The sequence below is a fragment of the Cynocephalus volans genome, chromosome 8 (assembly GCF_027409185.1).
Source record: "Cynocephalus volans isolate mCynVol1 chromosome 8, mCynVol1.pri, whole genome shotgun sequence".
Taxonomy (NCBI): Eukaryota; Metazoa; Chordata; class Mammalia; order Dermoptera; family Cynocephalidae; genus Cynocephalus; species Cynocephalus volans.
In genome coordinates this window covers 137,502,955-137,523,608 of record NC_084467.1, presented here as the reverse complement: position 1 = coordinate 137,523,608, position 20,654 = coordinate 137,502,955, and the positions used below count along the sequence as shown (strand labels likewise).

Here is a 20,654-nt window from a genome sequence, read left to right as displayed (position 1 = left end):
CTTGTTCATCGTGAATTCACTTCTCAAGGCAAGCATGTGGTTCTATCCCAGCTCACAGACAGTGTGCCAGCTCAAAGCCATCACTCACTGAGGCCATCCTTCCCCTGTGGAGACGGTGAAGAGGGTCAGCAGGGCCCAGATGATGTTGTCGTAGTGGAACTCATGGCGCTTCCATTCCCGGCCCTTCACCTCCATCTTGTTCTTCTCATGATCTACATAGTTGCCTCTAAAACCAGAGTAGAGATGAAATAGGGCCTCTTTGCTGTAGCTCATGGAAGAGTCAAGAAATTCTACAAACTTCAATAACCTGGGGTAATTGATGATCACCATACAAATGCAAGGAAGAAGGAATTTTATTAAAGGCAGGTATTGCCATGGAATAAAAAGAGAGATTTGGTGCCCAGTAGATATGGAATTAAATCCTAACCCTTCACTAGTTGCTACATAACCTTCAGCAACTTGCTTAAACTTTGAGTCTCAGCTCTCACATCTACAATATGCAAATAAAACCCTTCTCAATAGGTCCTTATAAGGATTTAGAATGAAAAACTGAATGTAAAATGTCTTGTACCATGTCTGTCACAAAAGAGGTGCTCAATAAAAGTTTACCAATTTCCTATTGCTCTGCTAAAAGAGAAATGGAGATAGGTAGGAGGGAAAGGCGAAAGAGCAGAGCTGGGGAAGGTGGAGTGGGACTCACGGGGACGCGCTATAGCAAAAATGAGTGGTATGTGCTGGCGGCACTTACATGCATTCCTTCTCTGTGTCCTTGGAACTGTCAGTGCAATAAAAGAACTTTCCCTTGAAGAGCTGAACTGCGATGACAGCAAAGATGAACATGAAGAGCTTGTAGACAATGAGTATGTTGAAGACATTCTTCAAGGAGGTCACCACACAGTCAAAGACAGCCTGTAGACAGAAGTGAAGAGCCCTGGTGTGTGAGCTCTGTGACGGCCTGTGCATTTGCCTAGAGCTGAGCTGGAGCCACACCACCACTACCCAGCCCCACTGAGAAGGTGCCTCAGGAGATATCACTCTAAGAGGTGACACTCATGGCCTTAACAGCTGGCTTTCAAGCTGGTCGTGACTGTAAGGACCTACCACCTGGGAAGAAAACACATGCTCTAAATCTAAATCTGAATGTAAACCCAAAGTAGCAGAAACACAGGTGACATCAAGCAGTGAAGGGGGTCCTTTGTGAGATCCTGGTAGGTGTCTCCACTTAGTGTGAGGCTTAGAAACTTAGAGCTGAAAGGGATCTTTGAGATCACTGAGCCCATTTTAGCCATTAAATAGCTTGTCCCTAACCTTACATCTATTTGATTTATATACTGATTATGGATTGCTTTCTCTTTATCTTTCTATTTAAAAAATATTTTATTTATTTTAGGAGCGCTGTTCAGTACACAGATCAAACCCCAGACTTTCGAGTTATCACCATCATGCTCTAACCAACTGAGCTAACCAACGAGCCCTTCTCTTTACACCTTTCTAAATGGATCAGGGGGTGATAATATACTATCACCTTTGTTAATTTTAATAACATTTTGTAATAAGTTCATACTTTTGCTCGGATCACGTTCAGCACTTCACGTAAATGTTTTCTAGTTTAAGGCTGGCTGTATTTGGGATGAAGATCAACAGAGGTGATGTGGGAAGGACTCTCTTTTAGAGACAGAGAGACCAGATGGACAAAACCAGGGACTTATACTTCAGTCAAAAGGCAACGAATCTCCAGAGACCTCCATTCTAGGCCCTAAGCCGTGAGGAGTCACACAGGAATTCGACACATTTCATGCCATTTCTAGGTTATTTTCTAGGTTTGTAGGTTTAAGTCACTGGAGAGTCTAGCCCCACAGTGGCGCCGCATTTGTGCAGCTTCTCGGCCGCGCTGGGTGAAGCATCTAATTAGTTCAACACTGCGGGGAATGTGAGTGACAATCGGAGCCACCTACATCTCCCTCAGGTTATTGAGCTGCAGAGACAGGAACCAGCACTTTCCAATTTAATGGAATTAACCAAGGCTGGGGTCTCCCTCTCCAGCCAGTTAGCTAATCTCATCCAGTTGTGTGCACTCTCCTCAGGACGCACCCGAGCCTGTGCTGCCACTAACACAGTGGTTAGAGCCCCAGGCAGCCCTGGGCAGGGTAGAAAGAAAGGAGTATTCATGGGGGCTGGCCCAGGCGTTATGCTGGCCCATTATCAGGTGGGACGAAGTTGAGGAACGGCTGTCACCATGGGAAGTACCTCCTCAAGAGGGGAAGGCAGGGGCCAGGGAACAAGGCAGTCAGCGCCAAGTCACGCCCCTTTGGGGCATGGGTGTCCTATCTTCGGGAGTCCATGTAGTGGGCCAGGCCCTGGGCTCTGAGAAGAAGCCACGTCTGAAAGGCCAGTTCAGGGCTTTTCAGAAATGACTTTCCTTCTGTCACCAGCTTTGGATACACCTAGTCTGTTTTGCCTCCTGTTTGCAGAGACAGAGAGCCAAAAGGGAAGCAGTGCTCTGAGGTCAACAGGGGCTGGGGGCGGGGGCTGGGGAGTATCAGAGGTTATGAGATCCCAACAGGAAACGGGGAGCAGGGGAGAGTCAAGTTCTCAAGACCCCTCCCTCAGCTTTGTCCTCTGCAGCAGGCTCGGGAGAGCAGGCCCAGTCTACCAGAGGAACCGTTGGGTTTTGTTTTGTTTTTAACGGAGATTACTCATGTCAGTACATTTTATCCAATCACAGATGTGGGAGCTACAAAGTGTCTCCATTTTCTAGTTGGTAGAAAAATCAAAGAATAAGTGATTTGCCTGGGGTCATATAGCTTCTAAGTTCCAGAGCCGAGCCTGGCACTCAAGTGGGTTCAATGCTCACAGGGGTTCTCAAACTGTGCTGTAGTAAGAGTCATCCGGGAAGCCCATTTGGAAGCCACATTCCAAGCCCCTTCCCTGAGAGTCTGGCTCTGTTGTGCGGAGGTGGCCCAGGAATCCGGGTTTTAAGCAGCAGGCAGGTGACCTATGACCACACTTTAAGAAGTGCTACACTATTCCACGCGACTCTGCAGGTGGATCACTCAGTCTGCTTCCCGGGAAGCATTCCGGTATAGACCCTGAGGAAGGGCTCGGCCCTGGTTTTGAGGCTCTCTCCCTGGCAGTGGCGGGTTCTCACGCACGCGAATTCAGGAAGGAAGAACTTTTCTCTTGTGGAGTCTCAGCTTCCATTCACTGTGATGTATGTGGGGGTGGAGGGGAGGCGGGTTTAACAGGCGAGCAAACTGGACTTGAACGGTGAAGCACACTGAGAGGCAGGAAGGTTCATGGAAGGTGCAGCCCTAGGAGGGTGTAGCAGGGAGGGCACTGGACAGGGAGGCATCTGGATAAGATACCAGTTAAAGCTCAGGTCCTGGCAATAGGAGGAATGTGATTCATGTTAGCTCACTTCCCCATCTCTTCTCTGCTTCCGCCAAAAATGGACTGTGTGGCTTTGAGCAAGTTACTGACCTATCTATGCCTCAAAATTATGAAAGATAAGGTCTAGAAGATCTTTCCTCCTCTAGAATTATGGGAAAAGAAAATATCCCAGGTTATGTGGCCTGACCTAGTGTGCAGACCACAACACATACTGAAGGCTCCTGCTGCTTCCATTTGCTGTTCTGGGACCACCTTAGTGACATAGGAGGCTACAGGACAAAGCCACACCAGACAGCATAAGATACCCCCTGGGTATGACTCACGAGGCAAAAGCCCCCTTATAGATTTCTTGGGTTGTTCGTTATTTTCCTTTGAAACTGAGACCCTTAGCTCAGGCAGAGGAAAAGAACCTCAATCCCTGTGTGAGAAAAAGAAATATTCCCAGAACAAATTCTCCAAAAGCAGCCCAGCCATAGCTAAAGAGAGAAGATAGGAGAAGGGGAGTTGGTGGGAACAAATCTGAAGATGTTACCTTGAGCTTGGGCAAGCGCTTGATGGTTTTGAGTGGCCTCAGAACTCGGAGCACCCGCAGGGACTTGATCGTCTTGATGTCCCGTCCCTTGTTGGTTCTGCAGGTGATAGGACCCCAGGAATCATTTGGACCGGGGGAGAAATAAAAGCAATATTCACACTACTGCATTAATAACAAAGGGCAAAAAGGGAGAGATGTAGGCAAAAGGCCAGAAATTGGGTCACAGTAGACTAAGGGAAGATCCACCAAAAATGTTTCAGGAATATCCTCAAATCACTCCCCAGTGTGCATATGTGCACGCACGCCCACACATGCACATACACACCCATGTACACTCCCACAGGACACACATGCACACAGAGGCATCCATGCACATATATTAGTAATCACTTCCTCTCCCAGTCTATGCTGCTTATTATCACACTGGCCAAACAAAAATAGAAGACGCATCGACTAGTGAACATGAGTGAGTGATAGCCCACTTTGGATCCCCACTGTGCCTAGTCCACTGCTTTGCCAGTAGTAGGTTCTCAAATGCTATTTGTTGAACTGAACAGGAACCCACAATTAAGAGCAAGTCTCAACAGGGGACTTGATTTGGTCTAGGTTTGTCACCTCTGCACAGTCCATTAGTGTAGGGGAGAGCAGGGTAAGGAAGGGGGTGGGGGACATGACACCCCACTGTGGCCGGCTGCCTGTTCCAGAAGGCATGTCATGTAGGCTTCTTGCCAGGACCTTGGCTCACACCCCAATTATCTCTGTGTGGCTGGCTCTTCCCACCGTCCCTTGTATTTCAGACTCTCTGTACCTAGCACAGGCTGCTGACAGTCCCTCAGCTGGAGATGGCCCAGTCCCTGCCTAACGTTATCCTTGCCTTACAGCTAATGACCCTTCCTCTTTGGCCTCTTGGAAATGCTTGCTCCTAACAGAGAACATATACTTCTTATCTTTAGGAATGAAATGAATAAATCGACTTGCATTTCTCTTTCCTCCCTGCTCATCCCCTGAGATGTTTGTGTCCAATTCAAAAATTGCGATTTGTAAAACATGCAGATGGTGAGGAATGAGACTCTAAATAGTGAGGTCAGGGTCTGGTTCTTTTCTCACATTGGCCCATATTATTACCACGATGCCAGCAATCCTAGGAAATGGAATCCAGACCATCAGGTGGGGACGACACAGACTTCTGCCTGCCTTTAACCCTGCCATGTCCACCCCCACAGAGAGATGAAAGTCCATCTATTCTTTCACAGAAGGCCAGGTGGAAAGACATTTAATCTAACCCAAGGAATGGTGACTTTGCCCAGAACGTTACTTTTAAGACTCCCTTAATGGTCATAGGCCATGACCTACAACTCACTCTTATTTAACCCTAAATCTGAATATAAATCCAAAAGTACTGCATTGATATGGTCTTTTACGTCCAGGGTCTTTGGTACATTTCATAAATGATTTTACTGTATTAGGCTCATCTACGTACATATCTAACAGAGGCAATATATAAGCCAGATACATATCCAAACCAATAAGAATGATCATTTCCTAAGGCTTGGAGACTCCTAATTTTTAATCTCTTGGATATCAGTGAAAATTCACCACTCATGTAAACTCACCTCTCCTTTCTCAATGAGTCAGCTCCACCCCTCCCAACCATGCTTTCTCCCTCCTCCAACCCAATGCCCCTATCTTTTACTTCAAAGAAAATCAAACATATTTACCCCAAAGCGTTCCTATGGAGGATCCAATCAGAAAGCAGTCCAAAAAAAGCGGGGTGGGGGGCAGTATAGAGAGAAGAAAGAAAATCAGAAAACTTCATGGAGAAAAGAGAACCTTACAATGACAGGATATTGGAGAAACACAGGCCCAGGGACCCCACCCACAGCCTTGGCACTTGTAGAGTCCAAATGTTTTGTGACAGGAAGGGCCAGCACATTTCCTCCACAGCCACCTCCCCAACCTGCCAGGCCAAAGGCCCTGTGCAAGGATGAGGGAAACTGCCTCTAACGAGATGGCATTCCAGGTACTGCACTTTATTCTACAGAGCCTAGTTTAACTGCAGTTTTCTAAGTGTAGGCTTTTATTTTCATTTCCTTAGTAGTCTTCAGACAAACTCTCTCTGTTCCCAGTGAGTTTATAAGAAACCAGGCTAGAGGAATTATGCCTACCATGGGCCAGAAACTCACTCACTTACTCTCTCTCTGGAAGGGTGTTTCAAGTCACAGTCGTGTAGTTATGCTTACGAAGGTATTCATCTGAAGACGGACATGCAACCACTCTGGGAGGGCTACTTTGGAGTCTCTCAAAAACTCAGATGCGCAACATCATTAAACCACCTTGAAATTAGTGGGCAGGCATTTGTCTATCGAGGTCATGATGTCACACACAAGATTGCTTTTTGATAAATTAAATGACCAGCTGTCCATTGTGAGCTATTTACTGTGCAACTGGAAGAAAAAAAATCATCCCAACTCTACTGGTGAGGTGTAACAAAAAAAAAAAAAAAAAAAAGTCGGAGCATAAACATCTTTGAGATAGAAATAATGAGAACTAACCTTTAACTTTTTGAGTATAAACTTATTTTTTATTTAGGGCAAGATTCTGTGCTAAGCACTTTTAGTGCAAATCTTTCCTTAAAGCTCCTAGTAATGCTAGGACATTGGTATTACTATCCCCATTTCACAGATGAGACTCAGAGAGGGTAAGTGAGTGCCCAGTGTTAGATGATGGAGCTGGGACCTGAACCCAAGCACGTATGGTGCTTGGAGCCCTTGCTCTTAGCCACTAAGCCTCTGCACCAGCAGGTTTTGGTTTAAGTTTTAGCCAAATTGCTCGCCCAATTTTAGAGATGGAAAAGATCCCTAAATCCACTCAACTGCAAAGGCAACTGAGGCCCCAGGAGGAAGTGGCTTGCATGAGATCACTCAGTGAGGGTGCTCAGGGCCACAGGTGAACACTAATCTCATGATTCTCAGCCTGGCCTGCTGCTATGAAGACATGCCCAGAATTCAGGCTTTGGTGCTCAGTTGCTGGCTGCTATGAAGGTTATTTTTTCTCTCTTTTCTAAATTTTTTTCAGTGTGCCACAAACCTATGTTACACCACACTAAGTCACAAGCAAAGAATTCCAATGGCCATTTTACTCAGTAAATGATCTCATATTCAAAATTATATTAATTATCATTGTAAGTGCCAAATAAATGATGATTTGGGAATTAAACTCAAGGCCTTGTAAACCTTACATCCTTAATGTGATGACCTCCAAATGCTCAGAGGGCAGAAGTATCTTCCCTTGAGTTATAAAAGCATCTTCTCACATACAATACTGGGCATGTGGTAGCTCAGCCAAACATACCTTTATTCATTCATATAACAAGCAACTATAGAGTCCTTAATATATGTCAGGCACTGTTCAAGGCACCAGATACACAGTTGTGAACCAATGAGGTAGCTAACCTCTTAGAACTTAGCTAGTCTAGTAGGGTAAGACAAATCTCAAGTAAACAAACACACACATAAAAGTATAACTGCAGCTGCCATGGGAAAATTGGAATCATTTGATTGAAAAATTTACTAAAACAACTACATAGGTCACCCTCCTTTCTCCACGGTACATTTATCTTAAGGAAAAATCAAGGAAGAATCTTCCATATTCCTAAGATGTGGGAATAGGGTGGGAGGTCAATACATGGGCAGGTGGTCTAGGAGCACATACGCCAGGCTTTTGCCTTCTGCTTTCCCAGATCCTTGTCTCAGAGACCTTCACATCCAGTAGGACATACTCATAGCCTCCATCTTATGCTGAAGATCCAGTATTTCTTGCTCCTCCTACACACCTGCACACAGGATGGAATTTGCTCTCTACAATTAATTTTCCCCCAGAATCCTAGGAAAATATCACAGCATGGAACAAAGGGGATTCTGACCACTGTGTGTCCTTGTTTTGGAAAATGGGGTTCACTGATGGTAAGCTCTAATCTTAACAGATGAGTTTGGTTACCAAGCCACTGGGGGGCTATTTGTCCCATTCTAACTCCCACAGATCCAAGCCACGGATAGCAATCAGACACAGAAAAATAGCAAAATAAAAATTAGTCATTGCTCTGCACAACTTTTATCAGGTCTCTTACACCAGAGGAGCCACTGCAAAGCCATGATTTTGAATGGTTGCAGAAAAACACACTTGCATCCTTGGTTTTATTAACATAGGGTCAGCACTGATATGAAAATTGCCATTTGAAATGAAAGGAGTACTGAATAACAAAGCTACAAAGTCAGGAAAAGCCTCAACAATTTAGCCTCCATTAATTAAAATATATTATAATTTACACACAGACTAAACCAAAGTACCTCTTCCAAATCTATGTATATCAGTTATTTAAGCCATTATTAAAGCCAACAAGATTGCAAGGGAAATGTTTTACCAAACTAAGAGGACAAGCTCTTCAAGCACTTTAACTGAGGCATTGTTTAGAAATAATTCATATGCCCTTTGCAAATAATTTAAATATAATCACCCAATAACACTTTGCTAGTCTTTGATACTAAATGTATAATGAGATTTTTTTTTTTTTACACTGCCTAGCTAATTAGTGCAATTTTATCAGGTTTAAAAATTAACTCTAATGTTAAAATTTGAGGATAATTCCACTGGTCCCACTAATTGGGACTCAATTGGGCCACCTATTTTACCATTTATTTCCTACTTATCTGGTAAGTCCCTGGCTGCTCTCCAGAAAAAAATGCCACATTTCTCTCTTGTCTCATCAGTAAAAGATGAGAATTTTCCAGCTCAATTGTCAAGTTGCCCTCCAGATCTTTCATGTGTAATCACTCATCATTCGCTGTAATCTTGCTCTTCAGCTCCCAGGCCCCCTTTTCCCAAAGGACATGCTCTCAAGTCGATTTCTGCCAGGAACCGAGGGCTCTCCATCCATGGAGGCAGAGCAGCGACATCAGGTTCTTGGGAACCCTTCTTCCTTAAGTGTCACGGCTTTCTACTCTCCCCTGTGAGCCCAAGAAGGAACAGCACAGGGATGTGAAGGGATCTCTGACCTTCGGGGCATGGTTAGGCTTGCAGGAGTGTAAGGCGGGAGGAGGGGGTCATGCTGGGAGAAGCCTTGGGTGTCTGGACTAGGAAGGCAACAATAACTACCATTTATTACACACCTATTAAGTGCTTGGCACTATATTGGACACTAAATATATTTTTTCTTATTTAATTCTTATAGGACCAAAATGTAGTTATTTTAAATACCCATTTACAGATGAGGAAGCAGAGGTTCAGAGAGTTAAGGCAGCAAATAATTAATAGTGCTGGGATTCAGATCTAAGTTTGCCTGACTCTGAAACCCCATGCTCTTATTTATGATGTTGCAGTGCCTTTCAAATGGGAACCACTGTTTTAACCAAAGAAGGAAACAGCAAAAAAAAAAAAAAAAAAAAAAAAAAAAAAAAAAAAAATCAGCAGTTTCTGAGCTCAAATACTCATATTAAGCTATCTATTCTACTCCCCTTAATCAGTGTAGGGTCTGTTCATGGGAAGAAAAAGCTATAAATGAACCTTCAAGATGGACGAGCTCAGGGATGCCCCTTCTCAACCTGGCCCATGGGTCTCATGTATCACCAGACAGAAGCAGAAGGATCTGTAGGCTGAGGAGTTCCATACCAAACCACCACTCTGAATTTACAGAGGTTAATGTCTTGGAACCAACTAGAACATCACAGGTAGAAGGGAGCTTAATATAATGGAGAAAACACTGAACTTGAAATCAAAACACCTAGGATACTCAAGAACTGGCTTTGCTGCTTACTAGTCAAAGGACTCACAGTAATCAAACCTCAGCAAATCCATTTCTCAACTATAAAACAGGACTGTCCAGTGATAAATGAAATAAACAGTATGAAAACACTTTAGAAATTCTAAAGTTTGCCCCTTTGCATTGGCAATGCTTGTCTCTCTAGGACCTGTAGGTAAGGCCAGGTTCACCTGCTTGGATGAGGAATCTAAAGTCAGCACTTTTGCCTTCTCACTGCTTAGCTGCTGCCATTTGGGGATTATTTTTCTTCGTGGTCCATGCCTCAGTATCTCTTGGGGTCACCCATGAGCCCTAAATCCGTTGTTACTCAGCCGTCATTCTTTCCTGTATGACCAAAGCACTAGATCTATACCCAGTGGTTGGGGCATAATCCTTTCCTTCTTGCACACTGACCTCAACAAGCTTCTCATACACAGTACACCCAGGAGAGACTTTTGCAAACTTTCTCCTTTGCAATACCCAGCACTATACTCCAATTGGAAGGTATTTTTGTCCAAGCACTGAGGAGCAGTAAGAGACAGAAAAGCATCTAACTGTCTCCTAACAGTTTTGTTAATTCAATCTGGTGAACAATGACCTGATTTGTTTTTCTTCTTAGCCTTTGTATTCTAAACATATCCAAAGACCCCTCATCTGCTGATCTTTCTAAGAAAGCCTTGGTGCCAGGTGAAGTCCAGCCAATACATCGCTCCAGCTGGAGACAAATTTGTAATGCTAGGCTGAACCCCTGTGAGTGTGGATTAAGCAGATGGCTGGCAGGTCACATGATCTGAGCTGATGCTTCCCAAGCCCCATTATGAAGTCTTCCAACTTGAGTTACTCCAAAACCTACTTTTAAATCTGGAGGGCAGCATGATGGGTTTCTACTAATCCTGCAGGACTAGGCTTTTCACATGGCTGTGAAGGTTCACCTCCCATATGGTGTGCTTTTTGTATCTAGGTCTGGTTAGACCAGTTTTGGTTACCAGGTAGATGGGGCTGTGTTCCCTGATTGGACCATTTCATTTTGCTTGGTTCTGTGGCCACAGGCTGAGATCCCATTTATCACCAGCCATCTCCCAGATTTGTGCTATTGTTAATAAAGAGAAATACTTAGGTGTTCACACCCATCACCTCCACAAGATGAAGGTGTCCAAGTACACATTGTACAGAGGGTTCCTCAGAAACATCAATGTTATGTGCAACAGACAACACATTTTCCAGTGTTCACCAAAAAACACACATGCTGGGACATAATGCCAAGAGCAGGTAGACCGGGAACTTTTCTTCTTCTCAGACACTCCTTCCATGGGGCTTCCACTCTGATTCTACTTACTCCCTTCTAAGCCCCATTTTCAAGGCAGTCAGAGTATAATACAGCAGTGGGCACCCCAAGAGTCCATAGACATTAGTCACCTTTAGGGTCCCTCCCTGGGCACAAAGTTAAATGAAGTCACTCTCGAAGTGACTCTTAAAACTGGAGTCTCAAGAAGCAACATCCTTCTATCTGCTCACTCCTGGAAATTTCCAATTCTTTTTCAGCCAGTGTCCTAAATCCACAGTTAATGGGCTACCTGACGGCTAAATTTAATTTTAATCCTTCATTTTCTTCCCAGAGCAGGGGAACTGGATGGTCTGTGTCGCTCAGTGGTAAATGGGTCTGCTCTGCATGAAGCAGGACTTTGTCTACTTTTTCTTCCCCTACAAGATTAATGTGTAGTCACAGCTGCCTTTGGGACACTCCCCTTTTGGTTCTACAAGAACAGGGCGGTCAAGAAAGAGGCCCAAAAGCAAAGCTCGAGCCTTGAGGCAGTAGACAAAGGAAGGTAGCAAAGAATAGGAGAAAAAGATGGCAGGTTTACGGGGAAGTGCTAGTTCTGTCGTTTCTATGCTCTGCTGAGTGTGACACGCCCTAGCATTTCGGTTCTGAACAGTCACTCCTTTTATCCACGTGCACATTCTCACCTTCAGAAACACAAAACCCCAGAAGCAAAACCGACCAGAAGAACATATTCTGTGGCTCTTCAGGGCCCTTCCAAATCTAAAGTTGTCTGTACCTGTGTATGTGACTCTGCTGCTACGGCTGCTTCTGAATGCATTCAACAGACCTTATCCATCTTAGTGACTAGGGCAGTGTCAAGTGTCAGGAAAGTGACATACTTCAATGAAAAGAATGTAATAAAAGCTAATGTGGGAACTCCAGTTCCTTCTGGCACCAAGAGGCAGATTGACTCATGTTTTTCATTTCTGGCTAAGGACTGAATAATGAAAGGCCAAGTGTGGCTCTGAGCCAGATCCCTGCATGCCAGGGAGTCCTGACCTCACCTCGTGCCCTGCTACAACGACAGACGGCAATGGGAAGCTTTGGCATCAGCTGTCAGAGAACCTGCGTGACTCTGACTGATGCATAGGCCATAGTAAGTCCCCAGGTGGGGGAGGAGGTGGGAGCAGAATTGCTAGTTATTTTCCTATTAAACTGTTTGTGCTGACAAGCAACTACAAGCTGTGAGCTACTATTTAGAATCCAACCCAGGAGAGCTCACCTGCCGATCTGAGTTGAGCTAATCAAGTAGCATGTTGCAGAGCAGAGGAAATAGAGAGGGCGAGGGTCCTGGGTTGGAGTGCAGGTATCACAAGCACACATGTCTAGTCCTCTCCCACATTTCTTCTCGGAGATGCCATCCCACCCTCCTGCCTGCCCAAGTCCCTGCACTAAACACGTAAGACGTGAGACATGAGGATGCGGGCAGCAGTATCTTCACTGTGCACGATTAGGATCCTTATAGGTAATGCTCATGAATGCAACCTGCAGAGTGGGCACATGACTTCCCTACAAGGCAGCTGACTCTGGGGGTGCCTAAAGTGAGGACAGATGCCTGATGTACAGACACCCCAAAATGCCAAGGCTGTAACCATCTCCGCCTTCCCGCCAGGAGGCTGGGAACCAGGAGAGATGGTAACAGGGTGTGGGGAGATTGTAGAAAGCAGTTTCTGGTCCTGCAGTATAAAATAAAGATCACACAGAAGAATCCCACTTTTTCAAAAGGAAAAAGATAAAAGAGAACGGTTTCACAGACCCAGTCACTCACCAAACTTTTCTTGAAACCTCAGAGAGGGAAAGGCACAGCTCAAGACATTTATAGTTGGCAAACACTCCATGTCTCTGTGCAGCCCAGAAAGTAGGGTGCTGTGGGGGCAGTGGGGCAAGGTAGGACTGTACCCGACTTTGCCGAAATTCTGACCCCTCCCTACAGAGACACTGGGCTTAAGGAAGGAGACCTGAGTGTTTTCATAAATGCTTTATAATGTAAAATGGACTGAGAAGACCAGAAAAGTTGCAATATGAGTATCTTTCCACTTATTTTCTTATCCCCTGGTATGCCCATACTTATCAAATAAATCCCATTCCCCTCCTCCTCAATAATCAATAAAGTTCCCAAACGGAATTTGTCACGTTTACATTATAAAGAAACCCTTGATGTATGCAGCCATAGAGAACAGAGATTTCTCTTTAGCCACTACACAAACAACATATATGCTTATAGGAAACATACATGATGGAAGTGCAGATCTCTGCAGCAGAAGGACTCAGTGCACAATGCAGCTTTCTTCGAGAATTCAGCTAGAGGACATTCCCTCCCCCTGGTTAGGGTCATTGCTCTTGGGAGTTGGGCTGGGTTCTGAGAAAGCTCTGTCTGGCAGTGGTGGAAAGGATGCCAAGTCACCTCTGGGTTCCGAGGAGCCACATAAGATGCTACTATGGCAACCACCCTCAGGAGCTCAAATCGATTGAGCAATAGCCTTTGCAGAAGCCTGTGTAAGGCAAGGTTCAATTTCACAGAGCAGTGAAAGAGACTAGGACAGGAGTAAGGTTTTCTGAATAGTGGACGTTCACAGGGGCAAATATAAGAGATATGACAATGAGGTTGTAACCACAAGGAGAAAGATCCCTTATGAGTCTGCAAACCCACATCTGGCTTCCTGATGGCCTGAACCCATGACCAGGAGGGACACAGGCTTGGTGACATATTCCACTCTCTGCTCTAGGCCACACCCTACTGTGTGGCAGGTGGGACCCTAGCTAACCCTCCCAAAGTGGTGGGAGAGCTGAATTCTCTGGTGTCCTTAATGAGGAACAGGAGGGAGCAGAGTTAGGAAGCACCAGCAGATGAGTGAGAGAAAGCATTACCAGGACCTCAGCAAATGTGCCAGAGGCGGGGGCGGGGGGGGCGCTGTTCCATGAGTAGGGAAAGGGGACAGGGAGTGGGCATGGCAAGCTTGGAAGGCTGATGACAAAAGAGAGAGTGGATGGAGAAGAATGAGCAAGGGCCATCTACATTTTGGAGAGAAATGAAGAGAAAGTTCAAGAAGTGACATCACTAAAAGCAAGTGATGGATTATAACTCTCAATCCATCACATAAGCGTGGACCCCAGAACCAGGGGATTTCTGGGGTCCCCTGCACTGTACCTGGTCTGAGGACCAACAGAGAGGCTTCGGCTCCGGGCTGTTAAGGCTTCCCCTGCCACCAGCACCAAAGCCACCACCGCCACGTTTCAAAGGGCACAAAGAAAGAACAAGACAGATGACAACCCCACAGCATGTCGTCATTACTCTGAGTTTGAAGAGAGACAGCTGGACTGTGAACATGGGCAGTCATGCAGAGGCTTCCTCTCAAATGCACCTGCTCCTCACACTGGCACCAACACACCTGCCTGGTTACCAGGCACAGGTGAGCGGTGGGTGAGGAAAAACTGAGTCTTGGACCAGCCTGCATCCATCTTCATATTTGCATACATTATGCAGCAACACATACTATGCTCCTGTATTTGGACTTCATGATGTGATGGGAGAATTGGAAGGATAAAGCAGGGAATTAGCATTTATTGATCACTCACACTGTCAGGCCCTGAGCTAAAGCACTCTACACACCTTATTTTGTCTCCATTTTGGAGATGAGAAACTGAGGTTAGGAAGGTTAGTATTTTGCTGTGTGGCTCAAGGACACAGAGCTAGAATTCAGACGAGGGGCTGGCATTCAGAGTAGGACCTGCCTGGCTCTGTAGCCCACACCCTTCCTGCCACTCTGTCCTGCCACCCCAGTGAGATCTGTTCTTCCTAAAGATCAGGGGAGTCCTTTCCTCTGGGATTCTCTCTCTTCGTCCTTTATTCTTCAGAGGGATGTTACTGAGATTGAAATAAGAGAGAGATCACTATGGGGAATAATGTATGCAAATGAACTGATAAAATGAGAAGGGAACTCAACCTCTTAAAAACCCAAGGGTAATACTTATCTCTAACAAAAAATGTGGGCCTCCTTAGGACAAAGGGACACTTGAATGCATCTTTCCAAGGAGAAGGAGCAGGAGCCAGGAGTCCCTGAAGCAGAGCCAAAGCTGCCTTTCTTTTGATCTTGGTGTGAGAATCTACAGGCAGGCCAGATGTTTGAGAAAATACCATGCTTTTGTGAAATATCCTTGGGAACAATTCAGCCATGTCTGATAGGAAGCTTTCCTCTTGTGAGAGGCAAAGGGGACTCCCTGTCTCTCAAGGGGTTAGTTAATACTCTAGTGCACAGGGGGACAAGGGACACTGAAGTTATCCTGCCAGTCTATCTCACACTCACAAACCACACTCAACCCAGCTCACTCATGGAGGATCCCCCATGGCTGGGGCAGCAATGGACACAGTCTACTTTCAGATTCTGGAGACCTTAGATTCTTAGCACAGCAGGGAATACTTCACCTCTCCTACAGACAGAGGGCCCCCTACCCCAGGCCACTTGAGAAACATTCCTTCTCAACCCTCACCCCACCTCTTTTTCTGCTAGAATGGGTAAGGGATGGAAGCTGATAGTGCCTGGGGAGAAGGTGGGATAGATGATCCCTTTCTAACCACGCGGACCCGAAAAGGGCAAACCTATGGGGACATTTTGTTTCTTTCCTTTTGCAGCTGCTATCAGTGAAAGCAGCAACCAAATGCTTTCCTTCTGCATCATTAGAAAGAAAATGTAGCTAGCCTTGCTTAAAACACAAGACTCCTACATGTACTCAAAGAGGCTGGAAGGATGGCTCAGGAAATTCTATTGTGCCACCTGGAAGAGAGTGAAGCTGCTCTGGGTAGAACAAGGCACAGACAGAGTCCGACGGCTGTCATTCATCCTACTGGGGCAACGAGGCCCTGACAGCATCCCTATTTTCGAGCCACACCCTAGAGGGCTAGGAGAACCCTTTCCTTGGCTGGATTCCACAGGAGATGTCAGAATGTGATTGAAAACCTGCTACAGTTGCATCAATGTGTTAAAAAAAAAAAAGCCCCAGATGTAATGAACATGATTTAGTTGCTTGAATGGTTCAAGACCATGCTCCTAAGTGTGTTATCAAGGAAGGTTTGGAAAGTCTTTCCTTCTGGAGATTAAACATACACTATTAATTTGGTTCTTACATTGCTGGAATAGTTCTCGGTTACCCCTGCTCATGGGCAGAGCCTCCACACACCCAGGATTCTATGATCCCAACTTTGTTCTACCCTCTGAATCCTCCTTCTTTCAAGCTTCTCCCTTGTTTGACAGACTCAGGAAACAAAAGGGCACAGCAGCTGTCCCTGTGTCCATCCTTGGGCACGTGGAGGCACTGCCCAAGCTTACTCATCTCAGGAAAGGAACCCGGGGCCTCTGACTTCTCCCTGCTGATGCCTCTGCTCCTGCTTCCCCCACCCTGCCATTTAGGGCACATGAGCTGAGGTCACAAGGCTCTCAGGAGCTCTGCTGAGGGTGGCTGGGAAGCAGCATTCCAGGGCAGCAAGGAGCTGCTCTGAGTGTTTCATTTCTCAGGCTGGCCCTGGAGAAGGCATCAGCTAGCCAGAGTCTCCAGCAAGGAAGAGAACTGAATAGGAAAAGAGCCACTTACGCCAGAGCGAAGGCCACCAACGCGCCTACCACCACCACAAAATCCAGGATGTTCCACAGGTCTCGGAAGTAGGACCCATCCTGCAGGATCAAGCCCTGGTCTATCATCTGCAGGAGAGGGGTGCAAAAGCCACAGATGAGGCCAGGAGGTGGGCAATGCTTGCCCTGAGCTCGGGTTCATCGCAGCAATTCCCCCACTGCCATTGCTCCACATCCTGGGAGCCGAAGAGCAGGAGGGTAGGTCCAACAGGCTCTCTCCAGGTAGCTGTGAGGTCTGAAGCTCCTTCTCCTAGCCACCCAGGGGTTGCTAGACTCCTCAGCCTCACAGAACCCTGCCACACTCCTCCGCTCAATAGTGGCTTGGAGCACCAGGCATTGCCACACATGCATGGATGGGTAAGATCCAGGATGGGTGAGACTGGGAACCAGACAGACCTGTGGGGTATTAGGGGGCTGCAGGGGAGTGAGTGTGCCTGGAACTAGATGGAGCCCAGGAAGACTCACCTCTACCTAACCCTATGCCTCGGCACCTACGCAGGCTCAAGGGAGGAAGTGTGTTGGGGAGGGCAGCTCAGGCCCCACACCTGTCTGCACACCCACCCGCTGCCTGCCTCCTACAGGTCTGCACCAGGCCAAACATACACACCCAGTCATGTCCTGCTGAGACACTTGTCCTTAGGAGTCCAAGGCCAGAGGAGGGTTAGCAGAGGCCCTGCTGAGGTTCTGTTCTGTCACTGGCTAATAGGTGGCAGCATCGGGATGGGCCCTATACTAGAGGGCAGACAAGTGACCCATCCAAGCCCTGGAGCCCAGGTTTTTTTCTAGAAGCTTTTACCTTTATAACCATCTCAAAGGTGAACACGCCCGTGAAAACATAGTCAAAATACCTCAGGACCTGGAAGACACATATGGTGGAGAGAAGAGGACCCTGTGAGGCAACCAGGACATGCGGCCCTGCATGCCCACCCCTATCCCCACCCATTTCCACCTCGGAACAAGGGTGTGGCATTGTAACCACTAGCTGGATAGAGATGGAGGCAGGAAGGAGGGGGCCGTGGATCCTGCTAGAGCCACACGATCTGGTGGCCAGTCCTCAGCCATTTCCTTTCCTTAGCCAGAACTTAACTTCTTGGGTCTGAATGGCCCGACAAGCCTCTCCCTCCAGTTCTGGCTCAGGACCTGGAAAACTTGTCAGTTCCTATCGTCCTTACTTCCCTCACATCTCCTGACATACACCTGTGGGACCCAGGACACATCTCAACGCCCTGCGGTAGAGCTGCAGCTCCCCAGTTTCTCGCACACCCTCCGTGACACTATGTTAGCTCCAAATCCAAGGCCATGGGGAGCTGAGACCCCTCCAAAGCCCTGGCTGGCACTGGGTCAAGTCCGCTGCTGCAGCGTAAAGGCATGCAGGTGGTGGGGCGTGGGGGTGGGGGGCTGGCCTGGAACAGGAATGGGCAATTTCTCAATCCTTCCTCATTCCCCGGCAGCGTTCCTACCATCTCAGTCCACCTCCACTGCTGGGTGGGGAGGGGCTGGGACAAGGTGGGTACCAGGGCACTGCAGAGGTTGGCAAATGGCCCTGTGCACCCACTTTGTTGCGCTCCGAGTTGGTCAGGACAGGGTCCTCGGCAGCCAGGGCAATGCTGCTGGCAGCGATCACCAGGAGGATGCACATCTCAAAGTAGCGCAGGTTCACGATGTAGTGGCAGGCCCTCCGAATCCTGCGGGGTGGGTGAGCCCTGCTGAGCCGGCCCTGCTCCCCTCCCACGCCCTTCCCTCCTACTCCCCACTCCCCCGCCTCCAATACACACACACTCTGGCCTCTTCCAGACAGCCAGGCCCTGGCCAAGGAGGCCACCAGGGAGAGCAATTTAATTTCTCAGGCACCACCCTTGATTTAAAGTCCCTGTGGGGAAGGTAATTAGATTGGTGAGAGGCTGCAGCACGCAAACCCAGATGCATTATCTGCAACCACGTCTGAGCCACGAGGAGCCGCCAGCATCAGACTACACAAACCACATGCTACCCTCCCCTGTACCTCAGTGTCGTCCCCACCAATGTAAGGAAACTGGGACATACCAAGGAAATTACAAAGAACCATAAAGCATAAAAATAGACATTGATTCTAAGATTCCTCATGAAAGCGGCAACAGGTTTTTATAAGCCCCAGGTTATTCTGATTAAAGTTACTATACTCTACATTCTACATTCTAGCTTTAGATGGCCCGACATACCTTGACCCTGGTTCCTCCCTTCCCAGAGCTCTGTGTGAAGCCTGCCCACGTGGCCAAGGAAAGCCATCTTGTCTTCCTAGTCTCGGAAGCTGGTCCACATGTACATGATGCTCACTTCCAGGGCAGAAGGCAGATTCTCCTTCCAAATTCCATCTTTCCTGACTCTAACCTCCCAGGCTCTTCTTAGCCACCCCCACCTCATGCCCCTACCTCTGCTCTGAGGAACAAGCCCAGTTCAGAAATTCACATGTAGGGCAGTGGGACCAATGCTCTCAAACTCTATTTGAGTGATCTGGTCACTCTAAGCTCCACGTTCTTGGCTCTGCCTACCTCTGCAATGCTTGGTGACACATCCTCAAGTAGATTTCCTTCCTCCCCCCATGCCAGCTACCGACCAAAGAACAGGGTCTTTTTTCTCATGACATTTCTAATGTTATCCTGTCTTAAGCTACTCTTTAGACTATGGGCACAGAGTTCCAAGGCTGCTTAACATAACGACCCCTTCACTTAGTGGGCACCCTCGGGGCTTCAGTGTCTGGCCACACTCCACCAGGAAGGCTCAGGAAGATGACCGGGTCCCCACCCCTTCCTCTCTCCATCACCCTCTCCTGGCTCAAACCCGGGCCATCTGCCCTGGCACCAAAGGGGGAGCGATGCGGGAGTGTCTTACGGGTTGGTGGTGCTGAAGATGAACATAGAGCTGTGGGGCACCATGGCTTTGCCAGTCTCACGCTTCTCTTTCTTCTGTTTCTTCTCCACCTCCCCCTCCTCTTTGATCTCTGCTTCCTTCAAGGGACTGGCTTCTCCATCAGTCTTGTTGCTAACTGCAAGAGGAATATGTTGAAATCTTCAGGAACCTTGCTACATGAATAATATCCTTCATTTTCAGGTGGGGATGGCAAGGGGAGGATGGGAAAGGGCTACGGGGATGCCCCTCGCATGGCACCCTGCAAGCACCTGGGGTATTGCTACATGGCAAACACTCTTCCTCTCCTCTTATCCTTACCCTCACCCAAATTTTATGTGACTTTACTTTATTTTACTTTAATGATAATAAATACTATCATTTATGATTGAACTTTTACAGTCTGGTAAACAGCATGATTCTTTCTGTGGTAACGTTTACAAAGTTTGGATCTTATATCTAAACGCTGGATCCTTTGTATATATTCGCGTCCTGAATTTTCACATCAGTACACCCAGAAGAGCAAGTATTGTTATTCCGATTATTCAGATGAGAAAACTGAAGTTCAAGGAACTTAAGTACCTTTCCTAAGGTCATACAGCTAGCATGGGTTCCCAATTAGAAATCCTATATCCTGTCAAGGAAATCACACTGCAATGGAAGATTTAAAAAAAAAAAAGCATTACTCTATTTGCAGCTGCCTTTCTGGCTCTGCTTTTCCCAGCCACAATTAATGTGGAAATGAGAATGCAATATTCATGTGAATACAGACCCATGAGTTTATTCCAGGACTGGGAGGACGAAGGAGCCAGAGCCCTGCGGCACTCCCGGGCTGCTACTCTCTGCTACCATGCTCAAGTCACAGTGTGGGGTAAGTTGGCCAGAGGCTGAGGCTATCAGAATGGGGAAAGGAATCCAGTCAACCTCTCCCCACTGCTCTGTTCAGTGAATGATGCTACCCTGAACCTGTGTAAGCAGCAAGCCTCTGTTGCTCTGGCCCATGACAGGCCTTCTGAAATGTGAGTCATATGAAGTACCCAAAAGCCTTCCTGTAACATGCTCTTACCTTGACCAAGGCCATGGACTAGCTCTGGAATGGGAACAGAGGGA

General features: G+C 47.0%; 1 protein-coding gene across 3 annotated transcripts in view; it reads right to left on the bottom strand.

Annotated features, from left to right (window-relative positions):
- The window catches only part of CACNA1E (calcium voltage-gated channel subunit alpha1 E), a 310,184-nt gene that overhangs the window by 39,781 nt on the left and 249,749 nt on the right, over positions 1-20,654 (bottom strand). For all 3 annotated transcript variants that reach the window (XM_063103647.1, XM_063103648.1, XM_063103649.1), the window contains 8 exons: positions 19,530-19,683; positions 18,217-18,346; positions 17,458-17,517; positions 16,624-16,730; positions 5,641-5,652; positions 3,923-4,019; positions 749-909; positions 89-226 (listed from right to left, as the gene is read on the bottom strand). In XM_063103647.1, coding sequence (XP_062959717.1) covers positions 89-226; positions 749-909; positions 3,923-4,019; positions 5,641-5,652; positions 16,624-16,730; positions 17,458-17,517; positions 18,217-18,346; positions 19,530-19,683 — 859 coding nt within the window. The remainder of the gene's footprint in view (positions 1-88; positions 227-748; positions 910-3,922; positions 4,020-5,640; positions 5,653-16,623; positions 16,731-17,457; positions 17,518-18,216; positions 18,347-19,529; positions 19,684-20,654) is intronic.